General features: G+C 43.1%; 1 protein-coding gene across 4 annotated transcripts; it reads right to left on the bottom strand.

The window, feature by feature from the left end:
* Positions 1–426: 426 nt before the first annotated feature.
* On the bottom strand, positions 427–18,875 carry LOC115101270 (caspase-2-like). Of its 4 annotated transcripts, none has more exons than XM_065007486.1 (12): positions 18,809–18,875; positions 17,972–18,125; positions 17,411–17,572; positions 17,146–17,286; positions 15,168–15,240; positions 14,547–14,638; positions 6,424–6,606; positions 3,927–4,055; positions 3,751–3,841; positions 3,454–3,642; positions 2,664–2,773; positions 427–2,552 (listed from the first exon to the last, which is right to left on the bottom strand). In XM_065007486.1, exons 2-12 carry the CDS (start codon positions 18,122–18,124, stop codon positions 2,418–2,420), a joined length of 1,458 nt encoding a protein of 485 aa, XP_064863558.1. In that variant the 5' UTR covers position 18,125; positions 18,809–18,875; the 3' UTR covers positions 427–2,417. The 4 variants fall into 4 exon arrangements, with proteins under 4 accessions (XP_064863558.1, XP_064863557.1, XP_064863559.1 ...); XM_065007485.1 differs by having other exon boundaries at positions 17,972–18,128; positions 18,809–18,849; XM_065007487.1 differs by lacking the exon at positions 18,809–18,875 and adding an exon at positions 18,428–18,702 and having other exon boundaries at positions 17,972–18,128.
* Positions 18,876–20,145: the final 1,270 nt, after the last annotated feature.

The following is a 20,145-nucleotide window of genomic DNA, read 5'->3' as shown; positions in this document are numbered from 1 at the left end:
GGCCCCACCAATCCCTTAACCCTTCTCTGCTTTGGAGACCACACGCCACCACATTACAACCTAATCTCACTGCATGGTGTTGAACAGAGAAAAATGTGCCACTCCGTCAGCGGGCGAGTGTGTGATGTGTCAGGGAGAATGATTATGGACAGCTGGCTGAGGCACTACCTGATACAAAGAGAACGTTATCACAGTGGTGGTGGTCAGTGTGTGACTCATGACGCATATCATACAGTCCTTACTACAGGGTTGTGAGTTATACCATACCAGTACAGTGAGGAGGACTGGATGTACACTACGATATAAACTAACAGCAACAAGGAGATCTAAATATAATATCATGCATAATGTACATATGTACAGTGCTCTCTCACACACACACACACACACACACAGCGCATGTTAACACAACTCATAGAAAGTCAATTCATAGGAAAAAAAACAAAAAGCTGTTTATTTTCTTGAACATTTGGCAGTCTTTGTTTTAGACATAAATACAGTCATCTCCTCCCCCCATCCCCAGCAGCTCCTTAGCTCATGGCAGTGAAACACCAGGCCTCAGTACTTCACTTTCAAGGGATAACCTACTTCACCACAAAATCCACCTTTGGAACATTTACAATTACAAACAAATATGACTTTCCACCACACCAGTTGTGTAGATGCTATATTGTACACATTAAGTTAGTTAAAACCGAACTAGAGGCTTCAAACCGAATGGAAAACGTCTAACATCTGGCGTGAATTGTTAAATTAGTATTCTAATTCTATGGACAGGATCTTTATAGAACTGTCCCTTATAAAGATGATCACTACGCATTGTCTCTGTGATTGGTTGGTCAACAGCTCAATTCATACTGTTCCTGTCATATCACTCTTCCCTACAACACTGTTAAAACCAAACACATTGCTGCTCATTCTGAGAAACATCAATATTGCTGCTCATACACTTGAATGGAATGCATCGTCCTATGTAAATGATTAACCAAGTATTTTAAAGACAATACTTAAACACATATTCCACATGGCACACATTGCTATGGAATATTGCATATCAAATTGAAAAGGAAAATACTGTAGCTGCTTTAAAACATCCATGTACATCCATCTTGTGAACTGAAATCTTAATGGTCAAGGAAACATTGACAGTAGGTAACTTAGGTCTCAAGTTGACCAGAGATAACAAGCAGTTACATAGAATTCTAATTTAATTCATTGGTGTAACATATAAATGTAATTCATTTAAATACAATGTTGACATCTTTCATCACATCTAAGTAATAACAGTCTGGTTACCAGTGTAGTTACAACATTAATTAACCTAAATGTTTTATTTAACTAGGCAAGTCAGTTAAGAACAAATTCTTATTTACAATGACGGCCTAACCTGGCCAAACCTGGATGACGCGACGCTGGGCCAATTGTGCGCCGCCCTATGGGACTCCCAATCACAACCAGATGTGACACAGCCTGGATTCGAAACAGGGACTGTAGTGACGCCTCTTGCACTGAGATGTAGTGCCTTAGACCGTAACGTCCCCATGGAGGTAGAGATGGGAGGGGGAGGAGGACAGTTGTTTGTGAGAGAAATGGTCATGACTCCATTCTATTCAAATGGAATGCAGTACACTTGTTGCCTCATAACACATCAAATCATTGCTAACAAACATGAAACTCCCAATATCACATCTACTTGTCCCAGTATCCTTCAGTGGAAGACTCAGATTACTAGGAGGGTATTGAAATGCAGCTCCCTCCATGCTGCATCCTCAGCCTAGAACTCTACACCACCACCTGTCTGCCCTTCAGATGGACACAGATACATACCTTCATTTGGTCAGGGGGGATTTCCTATTCTAATGCATATAACATGTAACATATGCATTTTATAATAAACATTTTTGAATACAAAAAGGAGACGAGGGCTTTAAAATTCTTACAAAAAAACAGCTTAAAAATGATTTGATACAAAATAAATTGATAAAAATAGATCTGCATACAAAATACATGTTTAAAAAAAAGAATAAACTTGAAACCCAAAAGTTACTGTTTAGTAAGAAATTAAAAGCGATTCATTTAAATATATTCTGGTGTTGTTAGCGAGCTAAAAATATTTCCTAGAACATTTCAATCCCATTTCTAACTGGCACAGATACACATATAGCAAGCCTAGCTGATAGGTAGGTACACACATCAGCTGCATACCAGTCATGTATACTTCATGCCCATTACCAAGCACATAGATTTACAACAACTCGTTCCATTTTTCTTTCCAAGAGTTTGTCTGTGAGAGAATTTGCACAGCAAATGTGAATGAATTAATCCTCTGTGAGTGTGTGTAACAGCATGTGTGTGTGTGTGTCAGTAGTGGGTGCGGTATGCGTGTGGTGCTGTAGGGGTGCAGAAATGTGTGCGTGTCAGTACTGAGGGTGGTACTTGGGGAACAGGTAGAGGTCTTTGCAGAGGGAGCTGGTGAATTCAGACATCTCCTTACAGCGATGGTGGGGGGTGCCAGGAGCATAGCCTTCTCTGTCTTTAATACGACCATTCACCTGAGGACAGAGGTTACAAAAGGTTACTAGCACTGTACTTGCTGATAACTACTTTATTGAGGGAAAATGTACTTACTATGACTGTGATATGTGGTGTGTGTTTGTGTTTACCTGCACCAGTATGTCTGATAGGTGTGTGTCTCTGGCTCTGAAGCGGAGTGCTGAGTTGACCTCTTGGATGAACCAGGATCCTCTCTTGGTATTCCTCATGGCTGCAGTGCCTAGTAGGGCCCAACAGACACTACATTACCTAGCAGGCCCCAACAGACACTACATTACCTAGCAGGGCCCAACAGACACTACATTACCTAGCAGGGCACGACAGACACTACATTACCTAGTAGGGCCCGACAGACACTACATTACCTAGTAGGGCCCAACACACCACATTACCTAGCAGGGCCCAACAGACACTACATTATCTAACAGGGCCCGACAGACACTACATGACCTAGTAGGGCCCAACAGACACTACATTACCTAGTAGGGCCCGACAGACACTACATTACCTAGTAGGGCCCAACACACCACATTACCTAGCAGGGCCCGACAGACACTACATTATCTAGCAGGGCCCGACAGACACTACATTTACCTAGCAGGGCCCAACAGACACTACATGACCTAGTAGGGCCCGACAGACACTACATGACCTAGTAGGGCCCGACAGACACTACATGACCTAGTAGGGCCCGACAGACACTACATTACCTAGCAGGGCCCAACAGACACTACATTATCTAACAGGGCCCGACAGACAATACATTACCTAACAGGGCTCGACAGACACTACATTACGTAGTAGGGCCCAACACACACAACAAAGAAATACCACCAAATACTCCAACATTCACATCATAAACCGACTCAGACAACACACATAACCTACACACACTCACACCTTTGAGGGAGGCGAAGCCGCAGATCATGTCAGAGCGCTGGGGCAGTTTGACTCTGAGCCTGCCTCTCTCCTCCGTCTGCCTGGTGTCTCCATCTCCCTCTCCCTCCCTCACTGCATCCCTCTGTTCACAGCCAGGAGACTGGGTCCTCTCTGGCCCGTCTGACTGCTCCACCCCACAGTCCATCTCCTCTGGAGGGAGACAGAGACAAGAAGGGTTAGAAGAAGAGAACAGGGGAGGGAGTGTTGGGGAAAGGGAAGGAGGGAGAGTGAGGGCAGAGAGATCGTGTGTGAGCTCACCTCCTCTGCAGGCCTGGATGAAGAACATCTTGGGTTTATTCTGCAGTAGAGGACAGTGGGCGTTGTCAAATGCCTCAAACACCCAGTCCAACTGAGAGAGAGAGACAGAGATTCAATTAATATGATTATTATCATCAGAAAGGTTTTCACTCTCAACTGAATGAGGTCACACACACCTCCAGCAGCTGTCCGTCTGTGCCGTAGATAGCCCCCTCTACTCCATGGGACAGCAGACACACCACACAGCTGGATACGGTCTGGTGCTGCTGCCGTCTGCCAAACTGCTCAATGCACTCCCGCATGCCCTGTCATAGAGAGAGATCAATCAAGTATTAAACTATATTCTAATTACATAGAACTTTTAGAACTTTAGAACTTTTTGGTACATTTTGTCACAAAGTGCAAGAGCCACTAGTTATACAGAGAGGAAGTGTAGAGCTGTAAATTCACCCTTTGTTCTTTGCATTAAACATGGTCATGGAAAGACCAACGCTACACACAGCTGTCTCCACTAGCTAACAACATGACTCTAATAGCAACAGGTCTATGAAGATCAAGGCAAACAAATGCCTGAGTGCCACTGATTGAAACCAGTGGGGGATCCACCGATACAGTCCATGTTGTTGAAGCACTGCTGTACCTTTGGCACCACTGTCTTACTCTCTGTGTGTGTTGTGACGGCCCTGAATTTTTCTGAACCGTCTCAGTGCAGCTCCTTCCAATAGGGCGCTTTCCCTTTAATTCCCAATTAAATAGCCAGCATCAGCTGCACAAAAGTGGGGTTGTGAGAGAGACGTGACTGAGGATGTGTTCAACCCTCAGTTCCCGAAGCTTCTCTATTCCGTTGTTTTGTTGCCGTTAAACATGTGTTTTGTTGCCTAATAGAGTTTACCCAGGATCGGATCCACTCTTTGCGTCCCTGGACTACACCTCTCCCTTCTTCGTGGCCTTTCTCCGCGGGAGATCTATTGGCGGATTGGATTGTCTGACTGACCGACTGACTACCACCTTTTTGTATACGGTATTTCATTTGTTTTGATGTGATGTATACTGTGATTTATGTAGTTAGTTGTAGTTGAGGACTTAAGAGTTGATACGCTTTAAAGTTCTGTGGTAAACTTATTGTTCTATTGATGGTATGATTAATACTGGGTTTACGCTACACGGAATGAACGGACAAACATTGCGTGACAGAAGTCACTTGAGTTCCCTGAACTCTACCGGGCAGGACTCTTTTTAGGCCCGAGGTACAGGACATTTCTGGAGGAACCAGAACTCATTGTGTTATATTATTATATGTGTGTGTAATCATTGATGTTGTTAATACAACCCACGCAAAAGAGTATAGTTGTTTTTGAAGTTCTTTCCAATGTTTTAAGTGTTTATGAAAAGTTTATTTCCATCCTGACTTTTACATAAGTCCTTTGTATTGGTGTAGACTTGACGGACCAGATGGGACTCATTCCCACCCAAACTAAAAGGAGAAACCAATGTTTTCTCTGGTAGGCACAACCTACCTGGCACCCCTATAAATAATAACCTCAAGTCAAAACCGTTACAGTGTGTGTACAGTTGAAGTTGGAAATGTACATACACCGTGCTTTTACACCTGCATTGTTTGCTGTTTGGGGTTTTAGGCTGGGTTTCTGTACAGCACTTTGAGATATCAGCTGATGTACGAAGGGCTATATAAATAAATTTGATTTGATTTGACTTAGGTTGGAGTCATTAAAACTTGTTTTTCAACCACTCCACAAATTTCTTGTTAACAAACTATAGTTTTGGCAAGTCGGATAGGACAACTACTTGTTCATGACACAAGTAAATTTTCCAACAAATGTTTACAGACAGATTATTTCACTTAAAATTCACTGCAACACAATTCCAGTGGGTCAGAAGTTTACATACACTAAGTTGACTGTGCCTTTAAACAGCATGGAAAATCCAAGAAAGTATGTCACGCGAAGCACGGGGGTGGCAGCATCATGTTGTGGGGGTGCTTTGCTGCAGGAGGGACTGGTGCACTTTACAAAATAGATGGCATCATGAGGTTGGAAGATTATGTGGATATATTGAAGCAACATCTCCAGACATCAGTCAGGAAGTCAAAGCTTGGTCACAAATGGGTCTTCCAAATGGACAATGACCCCAAGCACACTTCCAAAGTTGTGGCAAAGTGGCATAAGGACAACAAAGTCAAGGCATTGGAGTGGCCATCACAAAGCCCTGACCTCAATCCTATAGAAAATGTGTGGGCAGAACTGAAAAAGTGTGTGCGAGCAAGGAGGCCTACAAACCTGACTCAGTTACACCAGCTCTGTCAGGAGGAATGGGCCAAAATTCACCCAACTTATTGTGGGAAGCTTGTGGAAGGGTACCTGAGACGTTTGACCCAAGTTAAACAATTTAAAGGCAATGCTACCAAATACTAATTGAGTGTATGTAAACTTCTGATCCACTGGAAATGTGATGAAAGAAATAAAAGCTGAAAGAAATCATTCTCTCTACTATTATTCTGACATTTCACATTCTTAAAATAAAGTGGTGATCCTAACTGACCTAAGACAGGGATTTTTTCCTAGATTAAATGTCAGGAATGATGAAAAACTGAGTTTAAATATATTTGGCTAAGGTGTATGTAAACTTCCGACTTCAACTGTATGTCTCTGTTACCGGAGCTGTGAGGTCTCTGCGGACGGTGACTATGTAGTCCAGCTCAGTGAACACCTTCCTGAGGACCTCCTCGTCCACCTCCCCTCCCTTCCTGGAGTCCAGGTCAGGAGCAGCACAGGGGTCAAAGGAGACATTACTGATCACCAAGGCCAGGCCACGAGGACTGGACACCATACTATAGGACTGAAGGGGAGAGAACAGGAGAAAGAGAGGAGAGGGGGAAGAGAGAAAGTGTGAGGGGAGGAGAGAGAGATGCAAAGGGAGGAAAGAAAGCGAAGAAGGGAAAGGAGGAGAAAAGAGTGAGGGACAAGAGACAAAAATGCAGCATGAGAAAATGACATGGTTTACCTGAAGGAAAATAATAATGTGCTTCTGTTGCTGCTGTTCTCAGTAGTGTTTGTTGTGGTTTCTGTCCCTGTATTTAAATGACAGTTTTACAACCCAGTGGAGCTCAGTGATGAATCATCCTCAACCTGAGCAGGTTTACAGAGACTTCAACACATGTGCTGGGGGAATTCTCCCTGTGTCTCTTTCCTGTCAAACTGACTGTGGTCTAGACAAACACTGTCTTCTACGGACCAGTGGGACTCACCTGGTACTGTCTAAACTCTGTCTATACTGCAGAGGTCTAATAGCTGTCTGTTTAGAGCGGAGACACTTCAACAGCTGTTACAGGTTGAGGTGGATGAATAGGAAGATCTACTCTCCTGTTCCCTAGAAATACCTTGGGGAACAATGCAGCTAAACAGCAGCTGGAAACACATTCTGGACACAAGAAGTGCATGCATGTGTTCGTTGCAAAGGTGCATGTTGCAGTGGCTGCTGCCTTGAAACTAACTTCCCTAGGGGGTTGCATATAGTTGCATTGTATTATAACAGTTGTATTTGCAGTGACAAATATGAGAACCAAAAATACACAGCAGTTAACAACGTTAATTGTCTCAGGTAAGAGATCCCAGACAGAGACTGTGTTGTACCTGTCGGCAGTGACATGGTACAGACAGGTGATTTACTGGGTTTGCATTAACAGTGAGCGTTGTTGTACCTGTTGGCAGTGACATGGTACAGACAGGTGATTTACTGGTTTGTATTAACAGTGAGCGTTGTTGTACCTGTTGGCAGTGACATGGTACAGACAGTGATTTACTGGTTTGTATTAACAGTGAGCGTTGTACCTGTTGGCAGTGACATGGTACAGACAGGTGATTTACTGGGTTGTATTAACAGTGAGCGTTGTTGTACCTGTTGGCAGTGACATGGTACAGACAGGTGATTTACTGGGTTGTATTAACAGTGAGCGTTGTACCTGTTGGCACTGACATGGTACAGACAGGTGATTTACTGGGTTGTATTAACAGTGAGCGTTGTACCTGTTGGCACTGACATGGTACAGACAGGTGATTTACTGGGTTGTATTAACAGTGAGCGTTGTACCTGTTGGCAGTGACATGGTACAGACAGGTGATTTACTGGGTTGTATTAACAGTGAGTGTTGTACCTGTTGGCAGTGACATGGTACAGACAGGTGATTTACTGGTTTGTATTAACAGTGAGCGTTGTACCTGTTGGCAGTGACATGGTACAGACAGTGATTTACTGGTTTGTATTAACAGTACCTGTTGGCAGTGACATGGTACAGACAGGTGATTTACTGGGTTGTATTAACAGTGAGCGTTGTTGTACCTGTTGGCACTGACATGGTACAGACAGGTGATTTACTGGTTTGTATTAACAGTGAGTGTTGTACCTGTTGGCAGTGACATGGTACAGACAGTGATTTACTGGTTTGTATTAACAGTGAGCGTTGTACCTGTTGGTAGTGACATGGTACAGACAGGTGATTTACTGGTTTGTATTAACAGTGAGTGTTGTACCTGTCGGCAGTGACATGGTACAGACAGGTGATTTACTGGGTTGTATTAACAGTGAGTGTTGTACCTGTCGGCAGTGACATGGTACAGACAGGTGATTTACTGGGTTGTATTAACAGTGAGTGTTGTACCTGTTGGCAGTGACATGGTACAGACAGGTGATTTACTGGTTTGTATTAACAGTGAGCGTTGTTGTACCTGTTGGCACTGACATGGTACAGACAGGTGATTTACTGGGTTGTATTAACAGTGAGTGTTGTACCTGTTGGCAGTGACATGGTACAGACAGGTGATTTACTGGTTTGTATTAACAGTGAGCGTTGTACCTGTTGGCACTGACATGGTACAGACAGGTGATTTACTGGTTTGTATTAACAGTGAGCGTTGTACCTGTTGGCAGTGACATGGTACAGACAGTGATTTACTGGTTTGTATTAACAGTGAGCGTTGTACCTGTTGGCAGTGACATGGTACAGACAGGTGATTTACTGGTTTGTATTAACAGTGAGCGTTGTTGTACCTGTTGGCACTGACATGGTACAGACAGGTGATTTACTGGTTTGTATTAACAGTGAGCGTTGTACCTGTTGGCAGTGACATGGTACAGACAGGTGATTTACTGGGTTGTATTAACAGTGAGTGTTGTACCTGTCGGCAGTGACATGGTACAGACAGGTGATTTACTGGTTTGTATTAACAGTGAGCGTTGTACCTGTTGGCAACAGACAGTGATTTACTGGTTTGTATTAACAGTGAGCGTTGTACCTGTTGGCAGTGACATGGTACAGACAGGTGATTTACTGGTTTGTATTAACAGTGAGCGTTGTACCTGTTGGCAGTGACATGGTACAGACAGTGATTTACTGGTTTGTATTAACAGTGAGCGTTGTACCTGTTGGCAGTGACATGGTACAGACAGGTGATTTACTGGGTTGTATTAACAGTGAGCGTTGTTGTACCTGTTGGCAGTGACATGGTAGACAGGTGATTTACTGGGTTGTATTAACAGTGAGTGTTGTACCTGTTGGCAGTGACATGGTACAGACAGGTGATTTACTGGGTTGTATTAACAGTGAGCGTTGTACCTGTTGGCACTGACATGGTAGACAGGTGATTTACTGGTTTGTATTAACAGTGAGCGTTGTACCTGTTGGCAGTGACATGGTACAGACAGTGATTTACTGGTTTGTATTAACAGTGAGCGTTGTACCTGTTGGCAGTGACATGGTACAGACAGGTGATTTACTGGTTTGTATTAACAGTGAGCGTTGTTGTACCTGTTGGCACTGACATGGTACAGACAGGTGATTTACTGGTTTGTATTAACAGTGAGTGTTGTACCTGTTGGCAGTGACATGGTACAGACAGGTGATTTACTGGGTTGTATTAACAGTGAGTGTTGTACCTGTCGGCAGTGACATGGTACAGACAGGTGATTTACTGGGTTGTATTAACAGTGAGTGTTGTACCTGTTGGCAGTGACATGGTACAGACAGGTGATTTACTGGTTTGTATTAACAGTGAGCGTTGTACCTGTTGGCACTGACATGGTACAGACAGGTGATTTACTGGTTTGTATTAACAGTGAGCGTTGTACCTGTTGGCAGTGACATGGTACAGACAGTGATTTACTGGTTTGTATTAACAGTGAGCGTTGTTGTACCTGTTGGCAGTGACATGGTACAGACAGTGATTTACTGGTTTGTATTAACAGTGAGCGTTGTACCTGTTGGCAGTGACATGGTACAGACAGGTGATTTACTGAGTTGTATTAACAGTGAGCGTTGTTGTACCTGTTGGTAGTGACATGGTACAGACAGATGATTTACTGGTTTGTATTAACAGTGAGTGTTGTACCTGTCGGCAGTGACATGGTACAGACAGGTGATTTACTGGGTTGTATTAACAGTGAGTGTTGTACCTGTTGGCAGTGACATGGTACAGACAGGTGATTTACTGAGTTGTATTAACAGTGAGCGTTGTTGTACCTGTCGGCAGTGACATGGTACAGACAGGTGATTTACTGGGTTGTATTAACAGTGAGTGTTGTACCTGTCGGCAGTGACATGGTACAGACAGGTGATTTACTGGGTTGTATTAACAGTGAGTGTTGTACCTGTTGGCAGTGACATGGTACAGACAGGTGATTTACTGGTTTGTATTAACAGTGAGCGTTGTTGTACCTGTTGGCACTGACATGGTACAGACAGGTGATTTACTGGGTTGTATTAACAGTGAGTGTTGTACCTGTTGGCAGTGACATGGTACAGACAGGTGATTTACTGGTTTGTATTAACAGTGAGCGTTGTACCTGTTGGCACTGACATGGTACAGACAGGTGATTTACTGGTTTGTATTAACAGTGAGCGTTGTACCTGTTGGCAGTGACATGGTACAGACAGTGATTTACTGGTTTGTATTAACAGTGAGCGTTGTACCTGTTGGCAGTGACATGGTACAGACAGGTGATTTACTGGTTTGTATTAACAGTGAGCGTTGTTGTACCTGTTGGCACTGACATGGTACAGACAGGTGATTTACTGGTTTGTATTAACAGTGAGCGTTGTACCTGTTGGCAGTGACATGGTACAGACAGGTGATTTACTGGGTTGTATTAACAGTGAGTGTTGTACCTGTCGGCAGTGACATGGTACAGACAGGTGATTTACTGGTTTGTATTAACAGTGAGCGTTGTACCTGTTGGCAGTGACATGGTACAGACAGTGATTTACTGGTTTGTATTAACAGTGAGCGTTGTACCTGTTGGCAGTGACATGGTACAGACAGGTGATTTACTGGTTTGTATTAACAGTGAGCGTTGTACCTGTTGGCAGTGACATGGTACAGACAGTGATTTACTGGTTTGTATTAACAGTGAGCGTTGTACCTGTTGGCAGTGACATGGTACAGACAGGTGATTTACTGGGTTGTATTAACAGTGAGCGTTGTTGTACCTGTTGGCAGTGACATGGTAGACAGGTGATTTACTGGGTTGTATTAACAGTGAGTGTTGTACCTGTTGGCAGTGACATGGTACAGACAGGTGATTTACTGGGTTGTATTAACAGTGAGCGTTGTACCTGTTGGCACTGACATGGTAGACAGGTGATTTACTGGTTTGTATTAACAGTGAGACCTGTTGGCAGTGACATTACAGACAGTGATTTACTGGTTTGTATTAACAGTGAGCGTTGTACCTGTTGGCAGTGACATGGTACAGACAGGTGATTTACTGGTTTGTATTAACAGTGAGCGTTGTTGTACCTGTTGGCACTGACATGGTACAGACAGGTGATTTACTGGTTTGTATTAACAGTGAGTGTTGTACCTGTTGGCAGTGACATGGTACAGACAGGTGATTTACTGGGTTGTATTAACAGTGAGTGTTGTACCTGTCGGCAGTGACATGGTACAGACAGGTGATTTACTGGGTTGTATTAACAGTGAGTGTTGTACCTGTTGGCAGTGACATGGTACAGACAGGTGATTTACTGGTTTGTATTAACAGTGAGCGTTGTACCTGTTGGCACTGACATGGTACAGACAGGTGATTTACTGGTTTGTATTAACAGTGAGCGTTGTACCTGTTGGCAGTGACATGGTACAGACAGTGATTTACTGGTTTGTATTAACAGTGAGCGTTGTTGTACCTGTTGGCAGTGACATGGTACAGACAGTGATTTACTGGTTTGTATTAACAGTGAGCGTTGTACCTGTTGGCAGTGACATGGTACAGACAGGTGATTTACTGAGTTGTATTAACAGTGAGCGTTGTTGTACCTGTTGGCAGTGACATGGTACAGACAGGTGATTTACTGGGTTGTATTAACAGTGAGCGTTGTTGTACCTGTTGGCAGTGACATGGTACAGACAGTGATTTACTGGTTTGTATTAACAGTGAGCGTTGTACCTGTTGGCAGTGACATGGTACAGACAGGTGATTTACTGGTTTGTATTAACAGTGAGCGTTGTTGTACCTGTTGGCAGTGACATGGTACAGACAGTGATTTACTGGTTTGTATTAACAGTGAGCGTTGTTGTACCTGTTGGCAGTGACATGGTACAGACAGGTGATTTACTGGGTTGTATTAACAGTGAGCGTTGTACCTGTTGACAGTGACATGGTACAGACAGTGATTTACTGGTTTGTATTAACAGTGAGCGTTGTTGTACCTGTTGGCAGTGACATGGTACAGACAGGTGATTTACTGGGTTGTATTAACAGTGAGCGTTGTACCTGTTGGCAGTGACATGGTACAGACAGTGATTTACTGGTTTGTATTAACAGTGAGCGTTGTTGTACCTGTTGGCACTGACATGGTACAGACAGGTGATTTACTGGGTTGTATTAACAGTGAGCGTTGTACCTGTCGGCAGTGACATGGTACAGACAGGTGATTTACTGGTTTGTATTAACAGTGAGTGTTGTACCTGTTGGCAGTGACATGGTACAGACAGGTGATTTACTGGGTTGTATTAACAGTGAGTGTTGTACCTGTCGGCAGTGACATGGTACAGACAGGTGATTTACTGGTTTGTATTAACAGTGAGCGTTGTACCTGTTGGCAGTGACATGGTACAGACAGTGATTTACTGGTTTGTATTAACAGTGAGCGTTGTACCTGTTGGCAGTGACATGGTACAGACAGGTGATTTACTGGTTTGTATTAACAGTGAGCGTTGTACCTGTTGGCAGTGACATGGTACAGACAGGTGATTTACTGGGTTGTATTAACAGTGAGCGTTGTTGTACCTGTTGGCAGTGACATGGTACAGACAGGTGATTTACTGAGTTGTATTAACAGTGAGCGTTGTTGTACCTGTTGGCAGTGACATGGTACAGACAGGTGATTTACTGGGTTGTATTAACAGTGAGCGTTGTACCTGTTGGCAGTGACATGGTACAGACAGGTGATTTACTGGGTTGTATTAACAGTGAGTGTTGTACCTGTTGGCAGTGACATGGTACAGACAGGTGATTTACTGGTTTGTATTAACAGTGAGCGTTGTACCTGTTGGCAGTGACATGGTACAGACAGATGATTTACTGGTTTGTATTAACAGTGAGCGTTGTACCTGTTGGCAGTGACATGGTACAGACAGGTGATTTACTGGTTTGTATTAACAGTGAGCGTTGTTGTACCTGTTGGCACTGACATGGTACAGACAGGTGATTTACTGGTTTGTATTAACAGTGAGCGTTGTACCTGTTGGCAGTGACATGGTACAGACAGGTGATTTACTGGTTTGTATTAACAGTGAGCGTTGTTGTACCTGTTGGCAGTGACATGGTACAGACAGTGATTTACTGGTTTGTATTAACAGTGAGCGTTGTTGTACCTGTTGGCAGTGACATGGTACAGACAGTGATTTACTGGTTTGTATTAACAGTGAGTGTTGTACCTGTTGGCAGTGACATGGTACAGACAGGTGATTTACTGGGTTGTATTAACAGTGAGCGTTGTTGTACCTGTTGGCAGTGACATGGTACAGACAGTGATTTACTGGTTTGTATTAACAGTGAGCGTTGTACCTGTTGGCAGTGACATGGTACAGACAGGTGATTTACTGGTTTGTATTAACAGTGAGCGTTGTTGTACCTGTTGGCAGTGACATGGTACAGACAGTGATTTACTGGTTTGTATTAACAGTGAGCGTTGTTGTACCTGTTGGCAGTGACATGGTACAGACAGGTGATTTACTGGGTTGTATTAACAGTGAGCGTTGTACCTGTTGACAGTGACATGGTACAGACAGTGATTTACTGGTTTGTATTAACAGTGAGCGTTGTTGTACCTGTTGGCAGTGACATGGTACAGACAGGTGATTTACTGGGTTGTATTAACAGTGAGCGTTGTACCTGTTGGCAGTGACATGGTACAGACAGTGATTTACTGGTTTGTATTAACAGTGAGCGTTGTTGTACCTGTTGGCACTGACATGGTACAGACAGGTGATTTACTGGGTTGTATTAACAGTGAGCTTTGTACCTGTTGGCAGTGACATGGTACAGACAGGTGATTTACTGGTTTGTATTAACAGTGAGCGTTGTACCTGTTGGCAGTGACATGGTACAGACAGGTGATTTACTGGTTTGTATTAACAGTGAGCGTTGTTGTACCTGTTGGCAGTGACATGGTACAGACAGGTGATTTACTGGTTTGTATTAACAGTGAGCGTTGTTGTACCTGTTGGCACTGACATGGTACAGACAGGTGATTTACTGGTTTGTATTAACAGTGAGCGTTGTACCTGTTGGCAGTGTTTTAGGTAGAAGTCTGGTGTACAGGGAAGAACAGAGCTGGTGATGGGACTGTCTGCATCCAGACACATCTCCATTGACTCTGAAACACATATTAGGATGACATTACACCCTGCATGTATTTCATTCCAGAAATGACACCAGTGGAGACAATTCCAATAATGTCCATCAGAGCAGGGTTCCAGTCAAGGTCACGTTTCTGCCTTGAAAGGGAAGCTGTTAGCAACATATAATGGTGTTGTAACAACCTTTGTACTACAGCTATGTGAGCAAGTCACACAGGCGTGGTGCCTGCAGGTGGTGAGACTGGCTGGGCAGTGGCACTCCATACCAAGGCTACAGCACACTGCTTCCACACTGATCAAATTATACAACTGGACTCAATTGGGACATTTTCATTTACAGTTTAATTGGGTTTATTAAAAATAAGCTTTTTTTACTGAGTTGCAAGCCAACAAACAGAATGATTACATTTTAGTTTTTTTCTTCTCCAAAACACCACACAAACAACCCCTCCCACGATCTCATAGGAAACATGCAAATATTGTGAATGAAACAGTTGTAAAACTGTGATCTTGAATGCACCCACCTCAGATGACTGCTCTACTCACCTTGTGTTCTGGCTCTCTTGGTTGGAACAATCCCCTCCTGGGTGGGAAGTGGGAGGGGAGAGTCCACATATCTCTGAAGGACAAAGGAAAAGGAGAATTTAACCATCTTTTAACTTACCTTCGACGTCAATACAATCTAAACATTTATAGGTGAAACCAGTTAATTCCTGATTTTCTCTCTCGCCTGCAGTGTGAATACCAAAACATCCAGAGGAGGCTTGGGTTGGGAGTGATGGCTGACTCACCTCTATCCCAATCTACATCTCTCCTCATCTTTCTCCCTGTTACATCAATCTGTAGCTTGGGTTGGGAGTGATGGCTGACTCTCAGCTCTCTCCCAATCTACATCTCTCCTCCTCTTTTCTTATTCCCCTCTTTCTCCCTGTTACAGCAGTCTGTAGCTTGGGTTGGGAGTGATGGCTGACTCTCACCTCTCTCCCAATCTACATCTCTCCTCCTCTTTTCTTATTCCCCTCTTTCTCCCTGTTACAGCAGTCTGTAGCTTGGGTTGGGAGTGATGGCTGACTCTCACCTCTCTCCCAATCTACATCTCTCCTCCTCTTTTCTTATTCCCCTCTTTCTCCCAGTTACAGCAGTCTGTAGCTTGTGTTGGGAGTGTTGTGGTCACTTCTTTCTCTAGTGACTATCTGGGGACTCTGGGGGGGACAGTCTGTAGTAGGGTTGAATGGCAGGAACCAAGTTTCCGAGATTTACCGTCCAAAACCACTCCCCTTTCCCAGGATAAATAACTGCGAGAAACCGGTAAATTATAATAAATGATTTATATGAACAGCATGGCGTGAAATGGAACTGTTAAAATGATATGCGATGTCTAAATTTGGTTTCTCTACGGCCGCTGCATGATGAATCAATGCTCAGGGGCGAGACAGGCAGCCCAGCTCAGTATGCAGCGCAGTCCACAATGCATACCCACTGTATTGGTATTTTATTAGGATCCCCATTAGCTGTTGCAAAAGCAGCAGCTACGCTTCCTGTATCATCTCATCATGGTAACGTTTTTTCTTGTGACAGGTAGGCCTACATTGACTGCAGCATAGCCTACGCAACAGTAATATAGAGACAGAATGCACATCTAATGTACCCATCTCCATCTGGCATTCAGGGGTCAACTTTTTAAATTTTGTTTTGTAAATATATATATATTTTTTATTGCAGCTCAAGAGTTTTAAAAACAGCCTATCACTCTAACATAATTGCTTTAAATCAGTGAACACACTCTCTCTATCAACCCCATTCAATTTGCATCTAAAATAGATAAGCCTGTTCTAAATTGAGATATATAGATGTTCTAGCCTACCTCTTTCAGGTAATACATTATTAACCTTATATTAAGCTAATTAATGATGGATAATGCATAATAAGCATCTAACTTATAGCCTCTGTCTCTTGCGGGTAGTTTCACGGGTAGTTTGAAAGAACAGTGAATGCGTGCCAAGGCAGCAGGCTAATGCAGTTATTTATTCAGACCCACAACCATTCAATCTTCATGGTCTCTTCTGCTTTATCATGGTTTGAATGATGTGCATAATTCCAGTTCATATAATACAGTATAATACAATAGAGTAATACAGTTCACACTCAAAAAGATTAGCCTACTGGAGCTTGTTTCATTTATTTACCCAAGAGCATATAGTTAGCTACATCTATGGGTTGTAATGCTTCCCTGTCGTGCGTAATGTGCAGTAGCCTATATCCTATAGATAATGGAACAATTATTTGGGCTTTGGGCTCATTAAATGTCTTTAATGTAGACCTCGTAAAATGGTAGCATTAGATTTGAATGTTTTTCATTACATATGCTTTATAATGTTTTTGAATGACACTTCCAGTTTTGGAGGGAAATACAGGGTTACTCGGAAGAGAAGTTGTTTTATTCTTGGGATGGAACATTTGTAAAATGCCAGGAAAATATTCCAACTTAGTATGTAGCTTGGTTTAGGTGTTGGGTAGAGCTCACCTCTTTCTCTTCATCCCCCTCTTCCTCACTGTCTTTGACTGGGGTCTTTGTAAATGGGGCGGTGCGGTCTGAAGCTTGGATTGGGTATGCTGTGGATATCACCTCCTCAGCCCTGTCTTTCACCCTAGCTGTCTGGGGACACTGTGTAAGGGGCACAGTTTGAGGCTTAGGTTGGTTGTGGCGCTCACCCCTCTCCCTTTCTATCTTTGTCCTTCTGCTCATCTGTCTGGATTAACATCTTGTGTGGCACCCAGTGCCCACTCACCTGTCTCTCTCCATCCCTCTCTGGTGACTCTGTGAGCAGGGCACATAGGTGCTGCTGCTCTGTGTCTCTCAGTGCTGAGCAGAAGCTGCTAAAGGCTCTGGGGCCACGCTTGGGGAGCAGGGACAGCAAACGCCAGCTCCGCTTGTGGGAGTTTGGCTCCACCTGGGGAACAACGGATATCAACACAGATTACAAAAAATAGAAAGTGAAAGACATGGTCATCTACACCAGGGTTTCTGAAACCGGGTGCATGTTTTTTGCCCTAGCACTACACATGATTCAAATGATCAACTCATCATCAAGCTTTGATTATTTCAATCAGCTGTGTAGTGCTGGCAAAACATTTTTAAACATGCACACAAGGGGCAAGGACGAGTTTGGGAAACCCTGATCTACACTGACATTCACTATTGATTACATGATTGAAGTTAATGACATAAATCAACAATAAGACATTTGGGCCATGAATGCATGCATTTTTTGGACGTTGATAGTGTCATAAGTCACCTGACCTGGTAATAGTATCGAACTACACAATTTAACATGGTGAACACAACATACCAGGATGCTTTCTGCCATGCTGTCGGTGAGAATGTCGTCTGTCTGCAACGACTGAATGAACAGCTCGTCCACCACCATATCTTTGCAGAGAGTCACAGAGCATTTCCGAAGCCCCCTTCTGTCTCGTTCCAGCATACCGAATTCCCCCAACATTCTGCTACGAGACAAGACACAGGAAAACGCGTAATTTACTGTCAACTTACATTCTTGCAAAACCGTGCGCGGTATATAGGCCTAGCTTCTCAACAACAACGTATTAACGTTACTCATTGGCATTGTATCGAGCTATTATAATAGCTCAACATACCTTGTTTTCTAAATCGGAGTGGTAAGGATGCTGAATGAAAGACAACTAACATTATACTAGCTAGCTAAAGTAGCTGTCTGGATGAATACGAGAAAGTAATATCTCATATTCTTTCCAAAGTCTGGTAACACTCAGCAGCAGATACTTACAAAGGCTGTCAGGTAACGTTAGCCAGCTGTCTCCAGCTAACGCGTTAGCTAGCTAATAATGAATGTGTCAAGGAAAAGTTGACATCACTTTGACGTCCGAACAATACTAAATTGTAAGCAAATGTCAGTCAGTATCGTTGCATTTCAGAAAACAATGTACACTGAACTTTAGATATGCAAATAACTAACGTTAGCCAGTCAGGTTCGCTTAACACATTGTTACATCGGCATGCTAACGTTGGGATGTTATTTTTTTTCGAGAATTTCAAACATTCAGAACACTTTCAATGCGTTCATCTGCTCCCAAACCACATGTCCTTAAAAACAGATTTAACTAACTGTATTTGAAGTTATTTCGCACAATATAACAACATAACGTACCCTACGAAACCAACTTCCGCGCCTCTGCAATGTGTGGAAATTGTAGTGGGAGGGGTCTAAATTCATTGGGTTGAATTACAGCCAATGCAGGTCGGAGAATTTGGATTGACGTTTTCCTGGGCGAATACAAGTCAGCTTTCCCATGAGGAGGGCGTGATTGGAAACATATTAATCAAATGAATTTTGAATTTGTATCTGTTGTTACAGTAAATAATCAACCAATTGATAAGAAGATCATGGAAGACTAACATAAACAGCTATCTAATATTTAGACGAGGTAGAGGATGGCATGTCATTTGTAGGAAATAAGAGAGTGAGAGATTCAGAGATTCAGGAATGAACTGGAAACAGCTCACATCTGTCCACAAGGAATTTTTGATTGTGAAAAATCCATGTTTTCCCAAATAAAGTTGATTGATGTGAGAAATGATACTTAAAATGGCACTACATAATTGACCTTATTGTGCAAATGGAGCCAAATATGTTGTATGTATAGATACACTATGAACATAATGAACATACTGTGCATTCGGAAAGTATTCAGACCCCTTGATTTTTTCCACATTTTGTTACATTACCGCCTTATTCTAAAATGGATTAAATATATTTTTTCCTCATCGATCTACACACACTACCTCACAATGACAAAGCAGTAACAGGTTTTTCAAAATGTTTGCACATTTATTTACATAAGTATTCAGACCCTTTGCTATGAGACTCGAAATTGAGCTCAGGAGTTTCGACAATTTGATTGGAGTCCACCTGTGGTAAATTCAATTGATTGGACATTATTTGGAAAGGCACACACCTGTCTATATAAAGTCCCACAGTTGACAGTGCATGTCAGAGCAAAAACCAAGCCATGAGGTCGAAAGATTTGTCAGTAGAGCTACGAGACACAGATATAGGGAAGGGTACAAAAAAAATTCTGCAGCATTGAAGGTCCCTGTAACGATGTACGCTGAGAGTCGGGAAGCAAGTTCAGGGAGTGAATACATTTAATTAATAAATGAACAAAACAGAAACACAAACAGCGCACCGACATGAAACAGCAGCAATGACGACTGGGGAAGAAACCAAAGGGAGTGACATATAAAGGGCAGGTAATCAAAGAGGTGATGGAGTCCAGGTGAGTGTCATTATGCGTGTAACGCTGGTGAGAGGTGTGCATCCTAACGAGCAGCCTGGTGACCTAGAGGTCGGAGGGGGATTACACGTGACAGTACCCCCTCCCCGACGCGTGGCTCCATCTGCAGGACGCTGACCAAGATGACGATCCCGGGGATCAGGAGGGGACCGGTCACCTCTGCTAAGGTGCGGGAACCTGTAGATCCATA

This window comes from Oncorhynchus nerka, linkage group LG3 (genome assembly GCF_034236695.1).
Source record: "Oncorhynchus nerka isolate Pitt River linkage group LG3, Oner_Uvic_2.0, whole genome shotgun sequence".
Lineage (NCBI taxonomy): Eukaryota > Metazoa > Chordata > Actinopteri > Salmoniformes > Salmonidae > Oncorhynchus > Oncorhynchus nerka.
This window is presented reverse-complemented; position numbering and strand designations above follow the sequence as displayed.

Coding starts and splice junctions, on each gene's coding strand:
- LOC115101270 (XM_065007486.1), bottom strand. CDS start 18,124: ATGTTGGGGGAATTCGGTATGCTGGAACGAGACAGAAGGGGGCTTCGG. Junction 6,607..14,546: donor ACCTAAAACACTGCCAACAG/GTACAACGCTCA, acceptor TCTCCCCTTCAG/TCCTATAGTATGGTGTCCAG. Junction 3,842..3,926: donor CAGACGGACAGCTGCTGGAG/GTGTGTGTGACC, acceptor TCTCTCTCTCAG/TTGGACTGGGTGTTTGAGGC.